The following is a 22,497-nucleotide window of genomic DNA, read 5'->3' as shown; positions in this document are numbered from 1 at the left end:
TCCTTCCTCCTTTTAAATTGTTCTCTCAGGTATGTATGTTAGTCACAGCAACAAAAAACTGATTAATACAGTCACTGACCAGCTCAGCCTAGCTGTCACCTGCACTGTCTTCCATGGTGCTTCTCAACCAGTGGTTATTTGGGGCCCCAGGGGACATTTGGTAATGTCTGGGGGCATTTTGGCTGTCATCCCCTCCCATCAGCTTCTGCGGTTGGGTGATAGAGATTGAGTACAGCTACAATTCAGGACAACCCCACCACAAGGAACCACCCAGCCCCAAACGTTGACAGTGCCCTGCCTGAGGATGAGGGTGTCCAGTGCAGGACAATGACATTGTCTGGGATCACTGAGTGGGATCACTATGTGGGGTCATCGTGTGGGATCGGGCCCTTTGGGATCTCAGGTTGTGGGAACAACTTTGACACGGACTGATTCACAAGGTCACCCAGCACAAAGACTGACTTGTTCCCACTCCAGGTCCTGGCCAGGCATCATGAAGGCCTGCTGCTGCATGGGCACGGCCCCAGACAGCACTTCAGCGCATGTACAAACCACGGCACCCAGCTTGCAGCTGGGTTTGCATGCTCACAGATGAGTGGTGGGGATCCTGGTGTGTGTGGGGGGGGGGTGCCACCTACCCACGTCACCAGCCCAGCTGCAGACAACCCCATGCTGGACTGCAGCAGGCTCTCCTCCTGCATGCTCTTCTCCTCTTTGGGTGCATCTAGTGACCTTGAGCTGGCTTCAAGGTCACTACCATGACTCCTGGCTATACTTCCACTACAGTTCCCTAAACAAAAGCAATGGTTCAGATGGGCAGCACCACCTCTGAGTCAGTAAAGAGAGGCAGGAGAAAGGACGATGTCTTATGTCCTTTCTGCTCATTGTGGACTATGTGGCATAGGATCATTTCATCCCCTGGGGTGCCTGCACAGGATTTGTCATCACTACCCCTTCATGTATAGGGGAATGTTCCAGAGAAAGTGGAGCCGGTGGGTGGGAACGAATACTTAGAACACACCACACTGATGCAGCTCAGGAGCAAGTCCACGGCCGTTCCCAGGGTGCCAGCTCTCCAGGACACACAGCTGCTTTAAGGTCTGTAGCTGGACATCTTCCTAAAGGCCAGATCAAAGGTGGTGTCAGAGTGACCTGATCCTTATGGCTGCAGTGGAGTTGCAAGGTGAGTGTGGTTGGTGACGTCGTGCAGGTGGCGCCCAGTGAGTTCCTCCCACCTGGGCTGGTGTGCACTGCACACTTCCTTCCCCAACAGGGCATCAATACCACTTTCACGCACCCTACATAGGTTACTCCATTGGCTCTAAAGTCAAGACAAGCCTGGGTTGGATGCAATTGGCTCTTACCTGGTGAAGAATGCTCAAAAAGCAGCCCAGGTGCCCCTTAGTCGCCCCACGACACTTCTGCTTCTTCAGAGAACAGCTCCCTTGCTGAGAGACAGCATGTGGCCTAGCAGAGTGGAGGTGTGGGAGCCAGAGCCGCAGAGCCCAGCATGGATCTTGACTCTGATGTTCGTGTCCTTTCCTTGTTATCATCTGCTTCTTCCTGCCCTTGCTCTTGAGTGCAAGTGTGTCCAGGGGTATTTAAAGGTTTGGGAGGGGCTTGCTAAGAATCTTGGATTGTATGGCCTGAGTGCAGAGGTGTGGTTTGAGAACACAGGTGAGTTGGTGAAGGATGGAGACGATTTTGAGCACACCCCAGCACCCAATATTCACCTGGTTCTGTGGCACCAAAGCCTGCCTCTGCAAAACACAGATCTGTCCAGTGACCCGGGCCTTGGGGTGTAGATGGTAGCTACTCCCATGGGAAGGGAGCTAGGCCAGCAGGAGAGGGCAAGGCACCCCTAAGCTCAGACCACACTGAGCATCCAAGCCTCCAGGCAGACACCCGAGCAGCTTGCAGCAACACAATGCACAGTACAGGACACAGCATCAAGGAAGCCTAGGCAAGCGGGAGGACACGGTGGACACCCTGGACTAGTAGAGCTGCTCCAAGGAAGGTCCACGCAGGCTGTGGGGAGTCTAAGGCGAACTACAGAGTAGGTGGAGATGAGCTGCTGGAATCGGGGCTGGGCCCTGTGCTCAGTGAGACCTGCACAGACGGTTGGTCTGTGCTCCAGGGGTTCCAGCTGCAAACAACAGTTGCTCCTGCCCGAGAGAGGACGGATGGCCAGCTCTCTCTCATAACTCACGCTAGCAGTCTGCTCGGTTCCCAGGGAGCACCGCCAATGTTCACGGCTGTTGTTTTTCTTATTTACACCCAGTAATCGATGTCCGGGTTACTCAGGCTTTGAACTGAAACTAAGCATGCTTGTGTTGCATTATTTCCTATACTCAGTGGAAATAAATCATGCTGGTTAAAGGATTTTAGTGACGTTGCTTCAAAAAAATCCCAACTACATCAAGTTCAAAATGGCGATTACCAAATGAGAAATAACTAAAATGCATGATCTAACGGTCTTTTTTTTTTTTTTTAATACATTTGACCTCATGGTGGTGTGACACCCGCGCCTCTGTGCATGGCCTCTACACCGACAGGCTCCACCCCTGTCCAGTGCAAGGTGCTTCCTGAGGCTGGTCAAGGACAGTGTGACCCCAGCTACAGAGGAGTTGTAATTTGGTGACTTGTACAAAACCAGTCGGATTTCCAGACTCAAGGCTCAGTGGTTCTCTGTTGGAGGCTTGTGGTGGGGCTGGGCTCTACATTCTGCTCAAGCTGCCTTCATGGTTCTAGGCTTGGTTCTCACAGGACCCGAAGACTTGGTGCCTTCCAAAGATGCCAGGATACTCCAAAGAAGTGAGGGAGCAGCCTGTGGAGTCGGGGGGGAGGGCACTGTAAGGGAACTTGAGGTCCTAGATCCTGCTACCTTTTCTGTTTTCGTGGTGCTGGGGATGGAAGCCAGGGCCTCATGCATATGTGGCAAGTGCTCTGCCACTGAGCTGCAGCCTCAGCCCTTTTTTTTTTTTTTTTCTGCCCTTAAACTTAGATTTTTTTTCCAGGTTCCAAAATTCTGATTTTAGCTTGACAATCTGATTTTTTAATCTCCTACACCAGACCTTGCATCCTGTTCACTTTGTCTGTTTCTCCTCTAGCTTCTGGTTTCAGAGTTTCCAACTCCAGTCTGGCAAGTGGATCTGAATCTTTTTGCAAGATGATCCAACAGGACATCTGTCCCCAGTGTGGGGCCCCATCTCCCACAGGGCAGGAGGAGAAGCAGAGGTGACGGGCTTCTGAAAAGCAATACTCTCCACAGTGCACTGCAGGGGTGAGGAGCATAGATGTGGCAGGCGTAGAAAGCTCTGGCCACCTCAGTGACCTCCTCGGGGAGGCTTGTCAGGGTGTGGCATAACAGGGCTTGCTTTCCTACCATTTTTCAAGATCAAGTTCACCTTGAAATCTCATGTCCTCTTGGAAACCTTGAGCATGCCAAAAATCAGCACACTTTCTTCAGACAAACAAGTTGTGCTGTAAAGTGCAGCCGTCTTCTGATCTTGCAGCTCTGCAGAACATGAGGCAGACCGACTCCTCAGCTCTCCTGCACCAGGAAAGGCAGTCAAGCCTTGGCCTCCGTGGTCAGTGAACCTGTGGATGTCCTCACCAACATATCCCCTCATCTTCGCAGAGCTCCCTTCAGTGGGACACGCAGCTCTCCAAAGACAGACCTCAAACCTCAAGTTTAAAACATCAGTGAGCCGGACATGGGTGGCTCACACCTGTAATCCTAGCTAGTTGGGAAGCTAAGTTTGGGAGAATTTTGGTTCCAGGCCAGCCTGGGCAGAAAGTTTGCAAGACCCCATCTCAACCAACAGTTGAGCATGCTGGTGCTTTCCTGTTATCCCATGCTTCTTGGGATGCTAATATCAGACTAATTGCAGTTTCAGACCAGCCTGGGCAAAAAACAAAACCCCATCTCCAAATAACCAGAGTTAAAAGGGCTGGAGGTGTGGCTTAAATGGTATACCTGCCTAGCAAGTGTGAAGTCCTGAGTTCAAACCCCAGCACCACCACCAAAAACCATCCTCAGTGTTTGCTTGCCACATCCACGTGACCCCATCCCAGTTCCTCAACAAGTCTCTGTGTTACTTTAAGACATTTTATACAACTGCATTCTTCTGCTCTCTGGTGGTCAGCCATCATTTTGTTGATTTGTTTTTATTTTTTCATCATCTTTTGTTTTGCATGCACATAGTTTTCTTTCTTGGGGACTGCCCAGCAAAGCTCTGTCACTTTTGCGAAGTTGAAGTGTTTCCCCAACAAACCCATCAACTGGAGCACAGCCTGACACCTACGCCAGGTGCTACATAAGGCTGATGGGCATTGGTGTTCGAGTCCTCTGTCTGGTTCTCTTGAACAGGGACAATGTGAGAATGACTCCCTGGGCATCAAAAAGTACATGTAGGCCCTGCTCCTTGCAAAAATTATAGAAGAACAGAGTTTACGCACACGTGCACCAGTGTGCACACACAGGCGATGAGGCACTCGTACTTTGAATGAGGATGTAGTTATAATTACTAAAATATTAGCAAACTGAAGCCATCGTTGTGTAAAGAATAATATACGTCATGACCAAGGACAGCCTAACTCAGAATCGGAAGGCTGTTTCCACGTGAGGGACTCTATCGCTCCAACCGCTCATTGTGTTTATAGATTGAAGAAGATAATATCATTTGAATGTATTCTCCCAGAGTCTAAAAAGCAAAAACCAATATCCTTTCCTAATAAAAGCTTTGGTGAGCCAGGAAGAGAAGGAGGGTCTGCGACTGCATAGAAACAGTTTAACGGAAACCTCATGGTTGCTTGGCCCCTTTGGTTTGGGTCTGTTGGCAGTGCTGTACATCATGGTGGCTGGAGTATGAGTGGAGGAAGCTGCTCACTTCATAGTGCCCAGGAAGCAAAGAGAGCAGGGAGGGGCCAGGAGTCAGTGTCCTCTTCCAGGACACACCCCCAACGAGCTAAGGATCTCCCACTAGCCTCAACTCCTAAAGGTCCCACCTCCTTCCAACAGCACCCCAGGCTGGGGCCTTAGGAGAGCACTGAAGACCTAAACCACAACGCCAGGAGTCTTGGGTCCTCCATCGGAATCCATGAAATGGTAAAGCTAGTAGACAGACCCATCAGGATTCAAACTAAATGTAAGAAATACTACTACAGACATGGCAGAGGATCTGTTTCCCAAAGATAAACAGATGCACAAAACAAGCATGGCCATATGCAAACTCAGACATAGAACGTGTTTGTAACAGTGGAACTTCTCTATGGAACTCGGGGAAGAGAGAAAGGAAAAGAGAGTGACAGAGCATCAGTGATATCATAAAACATAAGATGTGAAGGTAGAGGATATGAGGATGTGGATTGAAAGCTGTTGAAAAATGGTGGTGGGAGATAAAGGGGTAAGGGAGAGCAATGGAAGGGGTTGAACAAACCAAAATAAAGTATACCCACAGTGGGATACATTGAGACCCCCTTTGAACATCAACTTAAATATTAATAAGGAAAGACAGGACTGTAAAACAGGTTCAGTGTTATGGTGGGGTACTACTGGGAGGGGGAGGGGAATGCAGGAGAGTAAGGTGAGGGTGTATGGTTGATGGACTTCATATACCTATAAGAAATAGAGCAAAGAAACCTCTTGCAATTGCTCTAGGTGGAGTGGGAAGGGGACTGAGGGGAAAGACGATGGGGACAATGGTGACTATTGTACAATATGTCTAATCAGAAATTAGGCTTACATTCTACATAAGTCTATGAATCCCCCTCTGTATAACAAATATATCCTAATAAAATAAGAAAAAGTGTCAGAGGAAATAGAGGCTAATATTTCCATATCTCAGAGCTGCAGTATCACTTTTAAGAGAGCGGCAGGAGGCCCACCCACTCCTCCCAGGAGCGCTTGCTTAGACCCAGTTTCAGGGCCTGGCCTTCAGCATTTCTCAATGGAGAAGAAAATGGCCAGATTCAGAGATGTGGGAGTCGAGAGCGCAGCTGGTGTCACAAACCTAATTACTCTCTGTTTTTGTCTTTCCTTCCAGGTGCCCCCAGAGAGAGCTGGGAAGAGCCCTAGCCACCGCAGTCCACTCTGTCCAGTAGTGACCAGCACCAGTGGACACCTCCAGTAGCGTCTCACATCGCCCCCTTCAGGAAGGGCATGGAAACACAGTCAGCTGCAAGTCTGCATCTGCTTATCTGACACCCAGAGCTGTAGGATCATCAACCGAACAACAAAACTCAGAAGAACCCCATGTGCACAGTACTAAGGCAGCAATGTAATACTGAAGAAAACCCAAAAGGAGGAGAAGCGGGGTGTGGGGGCACCAGGGGACTTCTTTCCTTCTTCAGCTCCCTAGTTCTCCATGGCTCTCAACCTGGGCTACATGTGGAAGTTACGTAGCAGCTTGCAAAGACCAGGTACGTGATCCACCCACAGAGCTCCCTGGTAGAACTGGCGGCTGGGGGAGGGCCAGGGTGTCGGGATGTGTGGGGTCCCTCGGGAAATCCCGACATGCATCCAGGGTAAGAAGCACCCATCCAGGTGAATGCAATGGACGGGCAGAGCTCAGAACCACTGGTCCCCAGTGCCAAATACCAAAGAAGTGACGCAATGGCTACTGTGCATGGGGTGAGGGTTCTCCCTCTCAAGGACAAACAGGAACAGGGAAAGGACATTTCCTGAGCGCCAAGTTTCCAAGACACCAGACTGGGCGCTTCACGCGCAGTTTCACTGAGCCTTCTCAGCAAATCTGCAAGGACCCTTTCGGTCTGGAAGACCCCACTCCCGGGACTCCTGGGTCTCCCCTGACCACACGAGTGGTATTCCGAATTTAATACCCCAAAAGATCCCAGGGAACAAAATGTCTCCTTGCAGTCCCAACCTGATTATCGTGGAAAGAGTGTCTGAAAGAAGCGCCAGCAGCCCAGCTTAAAAGCCCAGCTTTTAAGAAAGTGACAGATAGAGGCTGTCAACACGTAAAAACCACAGGCCCCCGTACCAGCCCAGGAAATCCCAGCCATCTCCCCGGGTACCTGACAGCCATATTGTGTGAGGCAGTTCCCAGAGTTCTCCTCCCCAGGACGCACAGAGCAAAGGACAGGGTCACCAGAGCGGAGTCCTCATCACTGTCCACACTGTCCAGGGCCTTGGAAGGCTGAAAGGGCAAAGACACGGTTTTCACCCAAGTCCCCAGATATTCCAAAACAGCATCCTCAGGGTGGGGCCACCAAGGCCATCCAGCCTCCTCAGAGTGGGCCCCAGGGTGGGGAGTTGTCTGCTTCCCCACCCTGCCACAAGAGGCAGGTTCTCTTGTGATTGAAAATGTGTTTTCAGAGAGAAAAGGAGCAATGATGAGGCTAAGCCACTTCCCTGGGATTTCAAATGTGGTTCTTGGGGGTGGTGAGGACATTCAGAGCTCACAGTCAAGGGAGGTCCACCTAGCGCTCTCCTATCAGGACCGAAATGTTCATGCTTCCCCTCCTCCCTGCTCCCCCCCTCCTCCTCCACCTCCTTTTCCATCTCCTATGGTGGGGCCCATTGAACTGAACCCAAATTCACACCAACAACTAAATTAGTTATCTAAAGTCAGCTTCCAAAGGGCACACAGAGATAATTTCAGATCAGGGTATCTTTTGCAAGGAAAATGAAATAATGTAAAGAAGTAACACAGGGAAGATCACTGCTATCCCTGGACGGCCCCCGGTATCAGTGGGTTCTGTGACCAGCCTTGCCACCCCAAGAGGCCAGACCTGGGTATGAGTCTCCCCACATCGCTTGGAGAATGCAGTGTCTTGACACATGAATTTTCTGCCACCTGTTTTAATCTGTTGCGAGCAGTCACTCCTGAAAACCACTGTGTGAGTGCCATGGTTCGGGCTGCTCTCCTCTGCTATGCTTTGTACTTCATCAGCTGCTGAGGGAGTCACTGTTTGCTTGGACCCACTTTCTCCCCCACCATCCCGGTCTCAGCCTTTCAAATCCTGAGGAGCAACGGGAACCGACCTCCTTCCTGTGCACCCTCCTGCTCTCTTCCTTGTCATTGTTCTTGGCTATGCTTCTAAGAGGGAGGTGCTTAGCCCAGGACAGATAGTCTGCCCACAAGACGATGGCTTCAGTAAATCTTCCTCACCCAGCACAGAAATACTTTGTGGGACCATCTTGAAATGCAAGTTTAAACACAGATGCTCCCAGTGTCCTATTGCTGTTATGGAGGCTTAAAACAGCATTGACCCTGAGCACACCCTAAAGGGACAAGTGACTGTGAGGTTCCTCCGCTGGACACAGTCTACTAACCTCCCTGTGCTGATGGACTTATCCAAACACAGCCCAGCACGAAGCATAAGCAGAGATGATGGTTACCGATCCCTGCTTGCCCAGCCCCACCGTCTACCTCTTGTCTTTTCCCGGCACAGTACTGAATCCACTCCAAGTAGACGTTGCAGTAGCTAGCGCGTGTGATCCCCTGGAGACACGGGACGTAGTCGTCATCGATGTTCATGTTGAACATTGCAAGGTCACGCTCGATGTAATGCCACTTGGCGAAGGGCTGTAGGGACGTCAGGAGTGACTCATTCTTGGTCCAGGAGAGGAGCTTGGGGGACGTTACCATGTAGTATATTATACTCTGCAGACAGAAGGCGAGACAGTGAGCTCTTACTGCCTTGGTACAGCCAGGAAGGTTCTTTTAAATGGATTAGGGTTCAGAGAGTAATCCTCAGGTAACTGAGACGTGCAGCCCCATGTGGGCATCATTTGTCTCTCTGCTGGATTCAAGGCATAGAACCATCCCATTCTGGTCATTCTAAAGTGTCATCTCTTAAGGACCATCACAGGGAAAGGAAAGTGAGAAAACTAAATGCTAATAGCACATGACCACAGGGGAATGTAGCAGCCAGTCCTGCCCTCTCTGGGCGAAACATCCTTTCAAGGTCCTGTGCCATGGAGGCTGCAGGGATGGGCTGATAGAGACCTGGCTGACCCTCTCCAAGGGCTCCAGCCAGTGTTTAAAGAACTAAAACAACACAGTTCTTATGAAAAGTAGGGATGATGCAAAATTGTGACACACAGACTCATTTGATCCCGATGCCTAGGCAGTGGATCTGTGAGGCATTCTAAAAACATCCCATGGTTCACCCTTCATCAGACACTGCACTTAAGAGTCCCAATTGCAGAAAACGCCACCCTCAGGCTTTAGGGCTTTAGTATTCTAAATTTAGCATTCTGAGTCACAGCTTTGTTGAAAGTCATCGGGTAGAGGTAGTGTTGTCTTGAAGAAGTAAAGCGATAACAGAGAAAACTGAAACCTGAGCCTTACACAAGTACACGGGCAACAGATCGGAGCCCACAGCTGAGGCGTCACATCCAACGCTCACTGAATGCTCATTACATCAGAAAAATGGAAGTGGCACCCAGAGACATGAGGCTGAGGGGAGTCCAGAACCACGGCTGTGCATCTCATTGTGAAGTCATGAAGGACAAGGGCACAGCGGCTGATGTAAGGAGGCAGGAATGCCTGCTCCAGGTAGAAGGAGAGTTAGTGCACTCTTTCCAAGTGGGAAACAGCAGTGACCACTGGATGGATGGCTGATGCCCCCAAAGTAGTGTCCCTTTCCTCAGCAGGCTCTGGCCCACCTCTTTTGCCTTCCTGCCTTCTTGCCCTCTGGCTGGCAAATGAGCTCTGCAGACCCAACTCTCAGGTTCCTGAGGGGTCAGGTTTCACATTCTTTCAGGAGTCTGAGCAGCACAGTGGACAGCCACACGAGTGTCTCTGATTTCAGATGAGTGATCAGTCACCTGACACAGCTGTTAGACTGAAGACAGACATGGAAGGATAGGCAGACGCAGCTCCATCTTGCTTTGCCATGAGGATGGAGGGCAGGCTGGACCTCGGGAAGGTTCACCTAGGGCTCAGATTTATGGCCTTCCCTCTTTGGGGCTCTGCAGTCTACCTTCTCCCCCAAATGGGGCAGTAAGAATGAAGTCCACATTCACCAGAACCCAGCTGTTCCACCTCTGTAACGCTATTCCCCAGGACGGCCGGGCTGGCCTGAAGAAATGAGTAGAGAGAGATGGTGGGCTGGAGGAAGAGGCGGAGGCAGCTGAAAGAAGGCAAGAAAGTCAGACACACTGATGACACCAGCTGCTTGTGGCCCTTCTGAGGTCCATGGAAGTCTCATGCAGATGAAGAACTGGGCATGTGGCTTGACCCCGTACATAGGCAAGAAATGGTGATGTCACCGATGGGTGTGGCTTACTGACCCAGCAAGCAGGTTGAGCGTGGGGCCAGTGTGTGGGCATGTGTGTGTGAGGAGTGCAGCCCAGGAAAGGCTGAAGTGAAGAGCGAGGGAGCAGGGATGGCAGTAGGTGACAGGAGACAGCTGCGTGTGTCCCCAGAGGGCAGAACTGTAAGTTCTGAGTATGGAAGGTACTCTTTTGTTGACAGTGCTGGTTGGATAACTCAAAGCTTCCATGAGGTGGACAGTTTCATTAGTTGGGCCAAGGTTACAAGTCAAGGAGAGTTCATGGTTTAACATTCTGTAGTTTCTGTTACTGAGGGTCAACCACAGTCTGAAAATAGTAAACAGGAAGCTCCAGAAATAAATGGTCTTTACATTTTAAATTTTGTGCCACTGTCCTGATCAGATGACGAAACTTGTGCTCTGCCAGTGTATCCATGCTACATATGCTACCTGTCCGTTAGCACTAGCCATCTCAGTTATCAAGGGTTAGCCCTTGTTTTTTTGACAATGGCCCAGCATCCCAAGAGTGGTGATGCTGGTGATATGATGTCACAGAGGAGCCATAAAGTGCCTTCCTTTACATGAAAAGTAAACGTTCTTGACTTAAGAAAAAACTCCCATGCTGAGGTTGCTGACATCTACAGTAAGCTATTTGTAGAGCGGGCAAGAAACCATAGCCACATAACTTTATTTACAGTCTAGTATTGTAATAGTTCTATTTGATTTTTAGCTGTCCCTAACTTACAGACCAAACTTACATAGCCATCAGTAAGGATATGCAGGGTAGACTGCATAGACAGAGTTGGTCCTGTCCGAGGCGTCCACGGGAATCCTGGACGGAAGCCACTAAGGATAGTCCTTTTCTTCAATATGCCCTCATCACGTTCTAGACAGGACTAACAAAAGTTGAAAGACAAGAGCTTGCCTTTTCATTCATTGCTAGGGAGGCATTAAAACAACCCCACATCCGATGGAGCGGGAATAGTTAACAGGGTCTTTGACTCCCAGAGGCAAACACGCCCTCACCTAGCCCCGTAGGGTTGACCTGGGAACATGACCCTCTTCAGAGCTCACACCCTCCCCTCCCCAGCCAATGGCCGGGCCCAATTCCCAGGCAGTGAAATCCTTCAGTCTCTCAGGACAAACTGAGCACCAAGGCCCAGAGAGGTGAAAATGGACGGACTGTGTAACCTGCGCGGTGCGGGAAGCGCTCAGTGTGGGCCCCTCCAGCCCCACTCCTGACCTCTCATTTCCACTGCAGATCTGCACATCCCACCAGCCCAGAGTCTGGAGGGAGGCCCTGGCAGGTCGATCGCACGCCGGGCTTCTTGGGGCTCGTTCTGCAAGATGAGCCATGAGCCACAAGCTGGTCCTCGCAGAAACCTGGCTTCCTGATGTAAAAGGGTCTTAATATGAATTGAGGTGTGATGGAGGGGTCCCCAGGGAAAACCTTGAGCCGCTCAGGAAATGATTTCAAATGTATTCATGGGGGGCGGGGCTGACCCAGTTTATTAGCAGATTTTAAAAGTCCTCTTGTGCAAAGGAATTAATCCAAGGTTTTCTTTCTTTTCAATTTGCCTACCCAATAAGCAAATAAAGAGAATGAGACCAGACTCTTGAAACCTGAAGTAATTCAGAGCTGCAAGAGCTGCCTGGCTTACAGGCTGGAAGAAAATGTCCATTTGTCTTCACCCCAAATGCTGCAGCGTCTGTTCCGTTACCCGGCAGCCTCCTGAAGCCTCCCTTAACCAGCTCCACCTGGGGGTGAGTGTGAATTCTGGGCCCCCGTCCTGGAAGGGCAACCAGGCCCTGAGTGCTGCGTCCAGAGGCAGCTCTGTGAACGCCCCCTCCCCTGCCACAGCCAGTGTGGACGAAAGCACAGGGAACGTGGGGCCCACGTCCACACCTTGGCCCCTCTGACCACTGATTTGGTGTGAATTGGAGCATAAATGTGACACATTTGTCAAATCACCCGGGAAACTTGTCAAAAAGTTAAGGTCCATGGGTGTCCCCCAGGCCCCACGAGTCAGCACTTCTGGGTGGGACTGAGTGGTTACCTAGCCCACTAATGAACCTGTGCCCAAAGGCCCAGAAAGAAGCATGGGGGAGAAGCTGGTGTGAGCCCCTCCCTCCCCAGGTGGGAGCTTGTCTTCACTCCCTCTCTTGGGAAAGAGTGAAGGGCTTTGCTTTTCCACCAGCCAAGGTTATCTGGCGGGTTCTGGGACCTCCCCAGCCTCCTCCATGTGCAGTGTCCTTGGTTTGTGTCAGGTTGCTCTTGTCATCTTAGAGACACACGGGGGATTGGGAGGCACATGTCCAGAGGTTTGCAGGGGAGGCAAGTGTCGCCCCACATCCAAAGGAGGGAGGAGCATAATGGCAGATCAGGCCTGGGGCCACGGAGAAGGTGGAGAGGGCTCCTTCTCCCCGCTGTGACCTGGTGGCCCCGTGGCGTGGGGTCAGGTCTGTCCACTCATTCTGACCCAAGCAAAGGTCATTTGTAGTACTGGGTCAGAAACAGGACTCAGTATTGACCTGGCTGTCACTACCAGGCTGCTCAGACCCTGTCCTGGAGTGAGATTTCTTCTGTGCACACTGTGTGGCCTGAACACTGGATCTGTCACTCAGAAACAGCTCATTCTACTCACAAAATGCACTGTGCACCTAGATGAGCAAGTCACCTCAGGGCTGGGGGACGTTGAAGACTCAGGTGTGGCTGGGTGGACAGGTGTGCAGAGGGAGGCACGGCCCCTGGACACCAGGGGAGAGGACCTGCCATTGGAGCTGTGGGTGTGTAGGTCAGAGGAGAATCCTTACAGGAGCAGCAGGTGCACTGGGAGGGCTAGAGAGAGGGCTCTGAGAGTTCGAGATGGTGGACAGCGACCAGGGAGGGCTCTAGGGGGCAGACAAAGAGCCTTGCTCATGAAACAAGGCCAAGGCTCGTCCATCTGGCCTCTTTAGACCCACACTGCTGGCCCTAGCAGCCCCCTTCTGGCCATTTGCTTTCTGAGTCAGCCCCTGGATCCAGCTCTTCCTGCAACCACTCCATCTTGCTGCTTCCTGAGAACTGAAGGAGATATAAAAGACACTTTCCTTGATGAGGAAGAAGGTGAAGTGCTGGCTGCCATCTGTCACTTGTTTCTCCCTCTTCTATAAACATGTAATTTCACTCTGTGTTTGCAGTTGCCCCGAGTCCCTTCCCAGACCTCTCCCAGCTGGCAGAGGATGAGGTTCTGTAGATGGGATCTGGCAGGAGCACACTGTGGCAGTGGCCTCTATCTTTGATCTTCAGTTTCTTTGACCTTTCCTCTTCCTTTAAGTCTGGAGCTGCAACCTTGAAACGTGAAGTGGGAGCCACCTTTAAGGGTGTCATGAGAACTGGAGGGACCCTGGGACCCAGCCGAGCCTCCATCTGTGCGTGAGAGAAATAAACGCCTAACAACATGTGCCACTGTTGGTTCTGAGCGTGCTTAAGGTCTGCTCTGTGCACAAAGCCTCCGGCATTCGGTTTATAAGGGCCTGGGGAACCGGCCATGGAACCCAGCTCCCTAACTGGCCTCCCCCACCTTTGCAGGTCTGCATCAAGTTTTGCGTGCATTTGATCGTAACGTCAGCATCAGTCTAGCTCACTCTCTAGCCAGTATGAGCTGATCCGTTGCTCTGCCACGGCACAGGGGTTCACCCACACCTGGGGTGGTGAGGAAGAGCCCTTGACCCTTCTGACTTCCACGGCTGCCTTCTGTTCCTGTAAACTGCAGCTGCAGCAGCAGACGGTCCCACACAGTGACCCCATGGCAGCTCCTCCAAACTTCCCACGCTCCGCCTTGGAGCTGGCTGAGGAGGCCTCAGGTCCTCCTGCTGCCTTTTCATTCCTATTTCCTCCTGTCTCTGCTGCAGGAGCTTTTGTAGCCGCCGGTGGATGTGCTGCCATTCTGGGGACAGCGTTGACACGTGGAGCCCCTCCCTGGGCCGCCCAGGGCTCCCATCGTGCTGTGTGCTCCTTCAGAACCAGACCCTTTGCCATGCTGCCTTTGCCAGGCCTCCCCTTCAGAGTGCTCCTCAGCCCTGACAGCACTTGGTGCCCTTGGCCGCCTCCATGCTGCTCTCCAGGAGACTTGGCCAGAGCTGTGCATTTCTGAGCAACTGAAAGAGATGTGATTAGTTTGCAGGTACCAGAAGAGGAAGAAGGGCTGTCAGGACTGGTCCTCACCGGCCGCCTAGCTCTATCTCGCATATTTGTCATGACCCTGTGTGGCTCCAGCACTGAGTCACTAACACCTCTGGGTTTAAATTTACCATCGCCCTCACTACAAGCACCTGGGCTGGGTGGCCGTGGAGAAATGGAGAGAGAGGAGGAAACAGAGGGCCTGCTGTGCCGGGGCTCACGCTAGGACACGGGGTGCAAGCTCAGGCCAAAGCCACGCCCTGCGGGTTTTACAGGACACACCGGTCCCCAGGCCTCACTGCGGCTCTGGCTGGAAACCGGGAAGCACCTTGGCACCCGCCTTCCGCGGGGCGGTGCGGGCGCTGCGGGGGTCGCGGCGTGGTCCCAAGGACCCGCGTTTGGAGGCAGGGCCGTACCTTGACGTAGTAGCGGATGAGGATCCTGCGGAGGTCGAACACCTGCAGCATGGTGGCCGCATTGTTGTCCGAGATGCTGTAGCCTTCCAGGACGTACTGCGTGCGCGTGATCTCCCAGGCGAACCAGCGCAGGTGAAAGGCCGCGTTGCAGGACAGCAGGTGGGGCAAGTGGCCGGGCTTGCAGCAGCAGCAGCCTCTGTCGTCCTCATCACCTTCCGTGATGGCCTCCACCTCCCTCTGCTGGCAGTAGGTTCCTGCCCAAGCACCACAGGCGGCATGTTAGATCAGGAGTCAGTCTACAGCCTTCCTTCGCAAGGGGTTGCCTGGCCTTCATGGGAGAGGAGGCACAGCAGAGTCCAGGAATTGGACTGGTTTGTTTTTACTTATGTTTAATTTTATTTTTGAGGTACTGGGGTTTGAACTCAGGGTCTACACCTTGAGCCGCTCCACCAGCCTTTTTTTGTGATAGGGTCTTGCGAGAACTGTTTGCTTGGGCTGGTTTCAAACCACGGTCCTTCTGATCTCTGCCTCCTGAGTAGCTGGGATTACAGGTGTGGGCCACCGGTGCCCGGCTGACTTGTTTATTTTTAATTCAAAGCGTATCCCCAACAGCCACAATTTTCATAACTATGAACTCTTTCTCATTCATAATCATTCTGATTCTTGTCTCTTTTTTGGCTTTGGGGCGGCGTGCTGTCATGGTAGTCATGAAATGCTGGCTGGTGACAGCCTTTACCTGTAGGTCACAACCAAGCAGACAGGAGGCTCAGGAAGGTGGCAGGTGGAGGTGTCTGGAAATAGCCAAGTGCATGCAAAAGGGCTGCCAGGAAGGGTGCCCAGCAAGGGACACTGCTGCCAGGCTGCAAGGGCACAGCCCTTACCCCCACTCCATGGGATCAGGACATGGCATGGCTGCCATGTTTTCCAAGGGCTTCACGCCGGAAGCGTGGTGATGTGGGGTGTGGACCATCTTTGGAAATGGCCGCCATACCTTCTTCAACATTTTCATAAAGACTTGAAACACATAGTATGCTAATGACATGAGGTTACCAGTATGCCCTGGAACACAGACTTGTGATCTGAATGATCTGCACATTGTAGGTTCATAAACTAACCATGCAATCTACGAGTCTAGTGCCGTGTTTAGCAAAAACACAGACAATTTTGCTGACTGTATGAACCAAAAGTAGGAACCTGAAGAACAGCTTGAAATCCAGACAGCCGGAACACCTGGTAATCTTCCCTCAGGCTGAACCAAAGGGCCACCGAGCCAGAGGGCTGCCGAGGAACTGAAATGAAGTCAGGTGAGCCAACTAATCCTTTCCTCCATTAACAAGGTGGAGTAGAACTGATTTGAACCTGATTTTGAAGACTTGATTACACATTAAGAAAAACAGAAGGTTCTGAAAAATGTGAGACTCCATTTCTGAAGAATGACTTGAAAGAGTCAGAGACTGGTTTTGCAGAAAAGAAGACTTGGGGAGAAATGGCGGTGCGTCCTATGACCACCTGCAGAACTCCACCTAGAACTGTGAACACATAGGCTCTGAAATGCTGAGGAGGTCGCCAGTGGGAAGGCTCAAGGCAGAGCATCTGCAGTAAGAAAGGTCATTTAGAAGCTGGGTGTGATAACTCACACCTGTTAATCCCAACTGCTTGGAGGCAGAGGTCAGGAAGAAGATCAAGGTTCAGTCCAACTGGGCAAAAAGTTAGTGAGACCCCATCTCAACCAATAAACTGGACACAGTGACACATGCCTGTCAGTTGTACAGGAGATCGTAGGTAGGAGGATCTCTGTGAAGGCCAACACAAGCAAAAAATGAGAGACTCTGTCTAAAAAATAATTAAGGCAAAATGGCTAGGGACATAGCTTGAGTGGTACAGCACTGCCTAGCAAGCATGAGGCCCTGAGTTCAAACCCCAGTATTGCCAAAAAAAAAAAAAGGGCCATTCATATTCAGTAGTGGAGTACCCTCATGACGGGGACTTCTCTGGGGGGATAGGAGGAGAGTAAAGGCTGAGGTGGGGGGTCAGGACATAAGTAACAGGTGCTATGTGACAGGTGCAAACCACATGAACTGCACATCAGAGAGAAGAGAAGAGAGGTGGGAGAGGCCAGAAAGGACAGCAGGGTCAGCCGAAGTGTTTGCTGCTTGGTGGGGTGTGCATAGTTTTCAAGGTGGTGGGTGAGTCCTAAGCAAACTTACCAACAGCAGGGGGAAAAGACAAAAGAAGCGAAGAGGTGGGTGAAATCATTCCACAGAACAGATGTACTAGGTAGCTTAGGACAAGAAGGAAGAAAAGGCGATGCAGAGAGGGAGATGAAATTAAAATCAGTCATTCAAAGCACACTTAGGAAGAAGAGGAAACACGGATGTGGCAGAAAACAGCGTGGGTGTGTGAGTACCAGAGAAGTTTCATTCTGAGTGATGCCTACTTCTCTAGGGGTCTGCGTTCAGGAAATATTTGTTGTGAGTGCCTTCTTAAATATGTTTAACTTACTCTTGAAATATCAGCCTGGAAGGATGTCATTTCAGCGGGAGGCAGTAGTTAGCACAAGGTCTGAGGAAAGGCAGCACATCACGGTGACTTGACTCTGTCAAGTATTTAACTGACCCGTGCTGCACAATGGGCCGTGGTAAGCATGAAGTGAAACACCACGTGCAAAGCAATGGGTGACCATCCTAAACCCCTAAACGGTGGCTCTGACGGTCACCTTTACTGCACTGCAGCCTCCATCGGGCAGAGCCAGCAAGCTGAGACTTAAGTGAAACACAGAACCTGTCACTGCACTGCTCCTGCCCACATTAATGGTTCACTCTTCCAGGATCCATGTCATCATTCACAGTGTCTGACAAAGCTGGTGACATGATGGGGTGAATGGCCACATGGATTAATGAAAGGATTCTTGCTCAGCTCACTGTATGCATGGGCAGCAGGTGCCATAAGTAGAAAGCCCAGTGCAAATACAGCATCCTGGATTACACTGCATCCATGTTACGCACGGATGAACAAAGCCTGTGTTTAGGCCAATCTGCAAGAGGTTGACATGGTTGTACCGTATCAGAGATGGCAAGTTACAACCCCAAATAAGAATGCATGTGCCGAACTGTTAGGACAGAACTGTTAGGACTGTCTGAAACTGAGTCCACATCAGGAAGTGGGAGGTAGCAGGTAGTGACACATTAAAAGTGAGGCAGTGATACCCTGATCCCAGATTTTAGGAGCCCATCGTCTGTCTCCAGGACTCACAGATTCGGGTCTGAATGGAAATCATTCTTTTTTAAGCATTCAAGGGTCTCTTATCTCATCTGTAACGTAAAACTCTGCTTCTCTCTGGTGAAGGTGGCAGAAAACATAGCTAGACAATGAGCCATGCAGACCCTAGCTCGAGGGCTTCAGTGTGCAAAAGCCATTGATTTTTGACAGACCTATGCTGGGACCCCAGGACTGTAGGTGGCAGGCTCCAGGTGGGGGCCCATCTCACCCCACCACAAAAGCACAACAGCCACACTCGTTTGTTGCCAGCTGGTGATACAACTTAGGAAGAAACTCTTCCAATGGAGGAAGGAAACAGTTTTCATAAACAAGAAACACGAGGATGAAGCCCAAAGGAGGCTTTTATCCATGGAGAAGTGCTTAAATGGCTGACCTGTGCTCAGATCTGAGGGTCTGGCCAACGTTCCAGCTCTTTGTTCTATTCTGTTCTAGCTCTTAGCATACTGAGTTGAAGGGCACGGATTCTTTTCTTAATCAAACCAGGAGAGGTAGATGTGTGCAGAGGGGTGGGGGTGGGGCACCCACGCCCTTGCCCACACCTGTGTCTACATATATGTGAGAAGATGGGGGTTTGGATTTCTAGCCCTCCAAGGAAAATGAGGAGTCAACACCACAGATTTAGGGAGCATGGGGCCTTTCCACAGCTGGGAGAGGCAGATGAGGAATGGTGTGCCATGGAGGGCACTTGGGCTCGCCAGAGCCATGCCAACTGCCAACCGGGTAGACGTACAGTGCCACGTGTCTCCAAAGACCTGCTCCTAGGAACAGGAGTCATGGTCAGGATCACATGGGGAAAGACATTAAAATGTGAATGCACGGGTATCACTGCTCCGGTGCAAATCAAGGTCCAGGTTCTCAGTGAGGTGCCAGTTCAGAGCCTGCTCCCTCCAGAGGGAGTGCTGAAGGTCCAGTCGTCTGCACGGGAGGGCCTTCTGCAACGCGGGTGGGAGTGGGAAGGACGCTCAGCAGAGCTGTCTCTGTCGGTGTTTCCGTTGAAACTGACTCCCAGCACCTTTAATGTGTCTGCGTCCTCGTGGTCTAAGTTGCTGAAGAAAAGGAGGCATTTGATCTGTTTTTAAAAATTACTTCAGGGAGCATCATGGGCCCTTTCATTCTGAACGATGGGAATGCTTAATTCAAGGTCTGGAAGCTTAGCATCTCAACTCTGTCCAGTGGATCCCTGAGATCTCACTGCTTGGAGTAGCTACTGACTTCCTGTGTGTGGCCACAGTTGGGACAGCCACTTCTTGATGCAGCCTGTCCTCTGTGGCCACCTGACCTCTTTCTTCTCCATCTTTTTTCCAAATGAGCCACCACTGCCCCCTTCACTGTCACACCTGCCAGTGTCCTAATTCCCAAAAGGAATGAAGTCAATCTAAAAGGGCATCCACAGTCTGACAGCCAATGAGAAACTTGTGGGGTAAGAAAAATACACTGGAAACAGAAGCAATGTCAAGGTCCCACTGTGTTCTAGCATATCCTGTACATTTACTAATGGGACCAAAGGTTTTGCTCCCAGCTTTCCAGCAGCCAATGTGGAAAGCAAAGTTGAATGGCTTCTTGTGTCCTTAAGACAGAAATAGAATCATTGCTTGGAAGGGTTGTAGCTATTTCTGGCAAAGACACCAGAGAGACGCTATCTCCAGGATCCTCATAAGGACAATGTTTGCAATATGGCGACACCGTCCTTCATAACATTGCACGGTGAGTGCAAACCCACGGCTTCCCAGCTGTTTCAGTATCTTACAGTGGGGAATTATGGAATCAAGGAAAATATTTCTGGATGTGGCCAAATCAAGCCCATCTCAATTATGTGATCCCCCATAAGGCTGGTGTTATTCCAGGCAAATTCCAGAACTCTAGAAGATTGAGGGGAACTTCATGTCTTTCAGGAAACCCTGGAGGTGCATAATTTCTGCTGCGGACTGAATGTTCCCCCCCCAAAATTCATCTGCGAAACCCTGCCTCCCAATGTGATGGTATTGGAGGCAGGACCTTTAGGAGGTGATTAGGTCATGAGGGTGGAGCCCTCATAAGTGAGATTAGCGCCCTTCTAAGAAATTCTAGAGTGCTTTCTTTCTCTCTCTCTCTCTCTCTCTTTCTTTCTCCCCACACTGTGAGGACACAACAAGAAGTCCATCTGTAAACCAGGGAGTGGGCGGACACTAAGTCTCCCAGCACCTGATCTTGGACTTCCCAGCCTCCAGTACTGTGAGAACGAGCTGTGTGCTGCTTACGCCATCCAATCTATGGCTTACTTACATAGCAGCCCAAACTGACTGAGATGAGTTCTCACTGCCTGGTTCTAATAATTGTTGTGTAGTGAGTGGCAGTGGACTTTGGTATAGTCTCTCTGACACACACACAGGAGTGCAGTCATTTCATGCAGCTGGTTAAGTGTAGACACACTTGGTTTGACACAGCCAAGCTGGAGGTGGGGCCAATGTTTTTGAAAAGCTGGGAAGCCAATGGAGGATGCCACCTCAATGAAAGTTCCAGCAACCAAGTATCAACCGAACAACCCAGTGGCAGGTGCCTTCCTGGCTCAGAAGGGTGGGCCAGAGAACAGAACTCCTGGGGACTCCAATCAAATGGCCAAAAAACATATGAAAAAATGCTCACCATCTCTAGCAATAAAGGAAATGCAAATTAAAACCACACTAAGATTCCACCTCACCCCTGTTAGAACAGCCATCATTAGCAACACCACCACCAACAGGTGTTGGTGAGGATGCGGGGAAAAAGGAACCCTCTTACACTGCTGGTGGGAATGTAGACTAGTACAACCACTCTGGAAAAAAATTTGGAGGCTACTTAAAAAGCTAGACATTGATCTACCATTTGATCCAGCAATACCACTCTTGGGGATATACCCAAAAGACTGTGACACAGGTTACTCCAGAGGCACCTGCACACCCATGTTTATTGCGGCACTATTCACAATAGCCAAGTTATGGAAACAGCCGAGATGCCCACCACTGACGAATGGATTAAGAAAATGTGGTATTTATACACAATGGAATTTTATGCAGCCATGAAGAAGAACGAAATGTTATCATTCGCTGGTAAATGGATGGAATTGGAGAACATCATTCTGAGTGAGGTTAGCCTGGCCCAAAAGACCAAAAATCGTATGTTCTCCCTCATATGTGGACATTAGATCGAGGGCAAACACAACAAGGGGATTGGACTTTGAGCACATGATAAAAGCGAGAGCACACAAGGGAGGGGTGAGGATAGGTAAGACACCTAAAAAATTAGCTAGCATTTGTTGCCCTTAACGCAGAGAAACTAAAGCAGATACCTTAAAAGCAACTGAGGCCAATAGGAGAAGGGGACCAGGAACTAGAGAAAAGGCTGGATCAAAAAGAATTAACCTAGAAGGAAATCAATGTGAGTCAATGCCCTGTATAGCTATCCTTATCTCAACCAGCAAAAACCCTTGTTCCTTCCTATTATTGCTTATACTCTCTCTTCAACAAAATTAGAGATAAGGGCAAAATAGTTTCTGCTGGGTATTGAGGAGGTGGGGGGGAGAGCGGGAGGGTGGAGTGGGTGGTAAGGGAGGGGGTGGGGGCAGGGGGGAGAAATGAACCAAGCCTTGTATGCACATATGAATAATAAAAGAAAATAAATAAAAAGAAAGATTCCCCGGAAGCCTCCAAGATGAAGGGGACCAGAGCTGTGATGGGGAAGTCAGTCACCCATATGTTGATTTCAGGTGAAGATAGATGAAATTGGAGCTAAGGTATAGACTGCTTACCAAGAGGAAGAGACAATGGAGAAGCTGGGGACTTCAAAGAAACAGCTAACCGAGGTCCCCTGAGCAGGGAGTCTGCACTGAAAGGAGGCCAGCTTGATTTACTACTGTCCAGCACTAACCTGCTCATTAAAGCCCAGGTGCATGGTGTATGGTAATGGCAGAGCCACCTGGTCCTTCAATTTCCCTCTTATCTGACCTGGGTACTTTCAGAAACAACACTCAGTTGTCCCAAAGAGTCTCACTAACTGCATTCTGCAAAAATCCCAGAATTTCATCAATATGATTACGTTTAGTGCTACCCAGTGTGGCTGTTTTAAAATAACTTGAAAAGACATTTATTTGAGTCTTAAAATGCTCACTGCCTTGGTCAGTCCGGTGGGCCAAGCGTTGGGCTGGTGTTCTACATATACCAGCAGGAGGAGGAAACTTAAGCATCACACAAAGTAGCCCCTGAATCGTGAGGTGGACACTCTTGGGCACAGATAGAGTTTGAAACTGTAGGTGGGATTTATAGGCCCTTACTGTGGGATGTGTGTGCTAATCATAAATGTATTTATCTCAACAGCTACCTTGTGACCAGATGAAATAACGTCAAAAAAGACTTTGAAATGTTTTTGAAGCCAGGCACCAGT

At 50.4% G+C, this 22,497-nt stretch overlaps 1 protein-coding gene across 4 annotated transcripts in view; it reads right to left on the bottom strand.

Moving 5' to 3' along the window:
- Pcnx2 (pecanex 2) overlaps positions 1-22,497 on the bottom strand; it is a 192,747-nt gene that overhangs the window by 12,452 nt on the left and 157,798 nt on the right. For all 4 annotated transcript variants that reach the window (XM_074056857.1, XM_074056858.1, XM_020182141.2 and 1 more), the window contains 3 exons: positions 14,824-15,077; positions 8,397-8,630; positions 7,039-7,160 (listed from right to left, as the gene is read on the bottom strand). In XM_074056857.1, coding sequence (XP_073912958.1) covers positions 7,039-7,160; positions 8,397-8,630; positions 14,824-15,077 — 610 coding nt within the window. The remainder of the gene's footprint in view (positions 1-7,038; positions 7,161-8,396; positions 8,631-14,823; positions 15,078-22,497) is intronic.

This window comes from Castor canadensis, chromosome 15 (genome assembly GCF_047511655.1).
Source record: "Castor canadensis chromosome 15, mCasCan1.hap1v2, whole genome shotgun sequence".
In the NCBI taxonomy this organism is placed as follows: Eukaryota; Metazoa; Chordata; class Mammalia; order Rodentia; family Castoridae; genus Castor; species Castor canadensis.
This window is presented reverse-complemented; position numbering and strand designations above follow the sequence as displayed.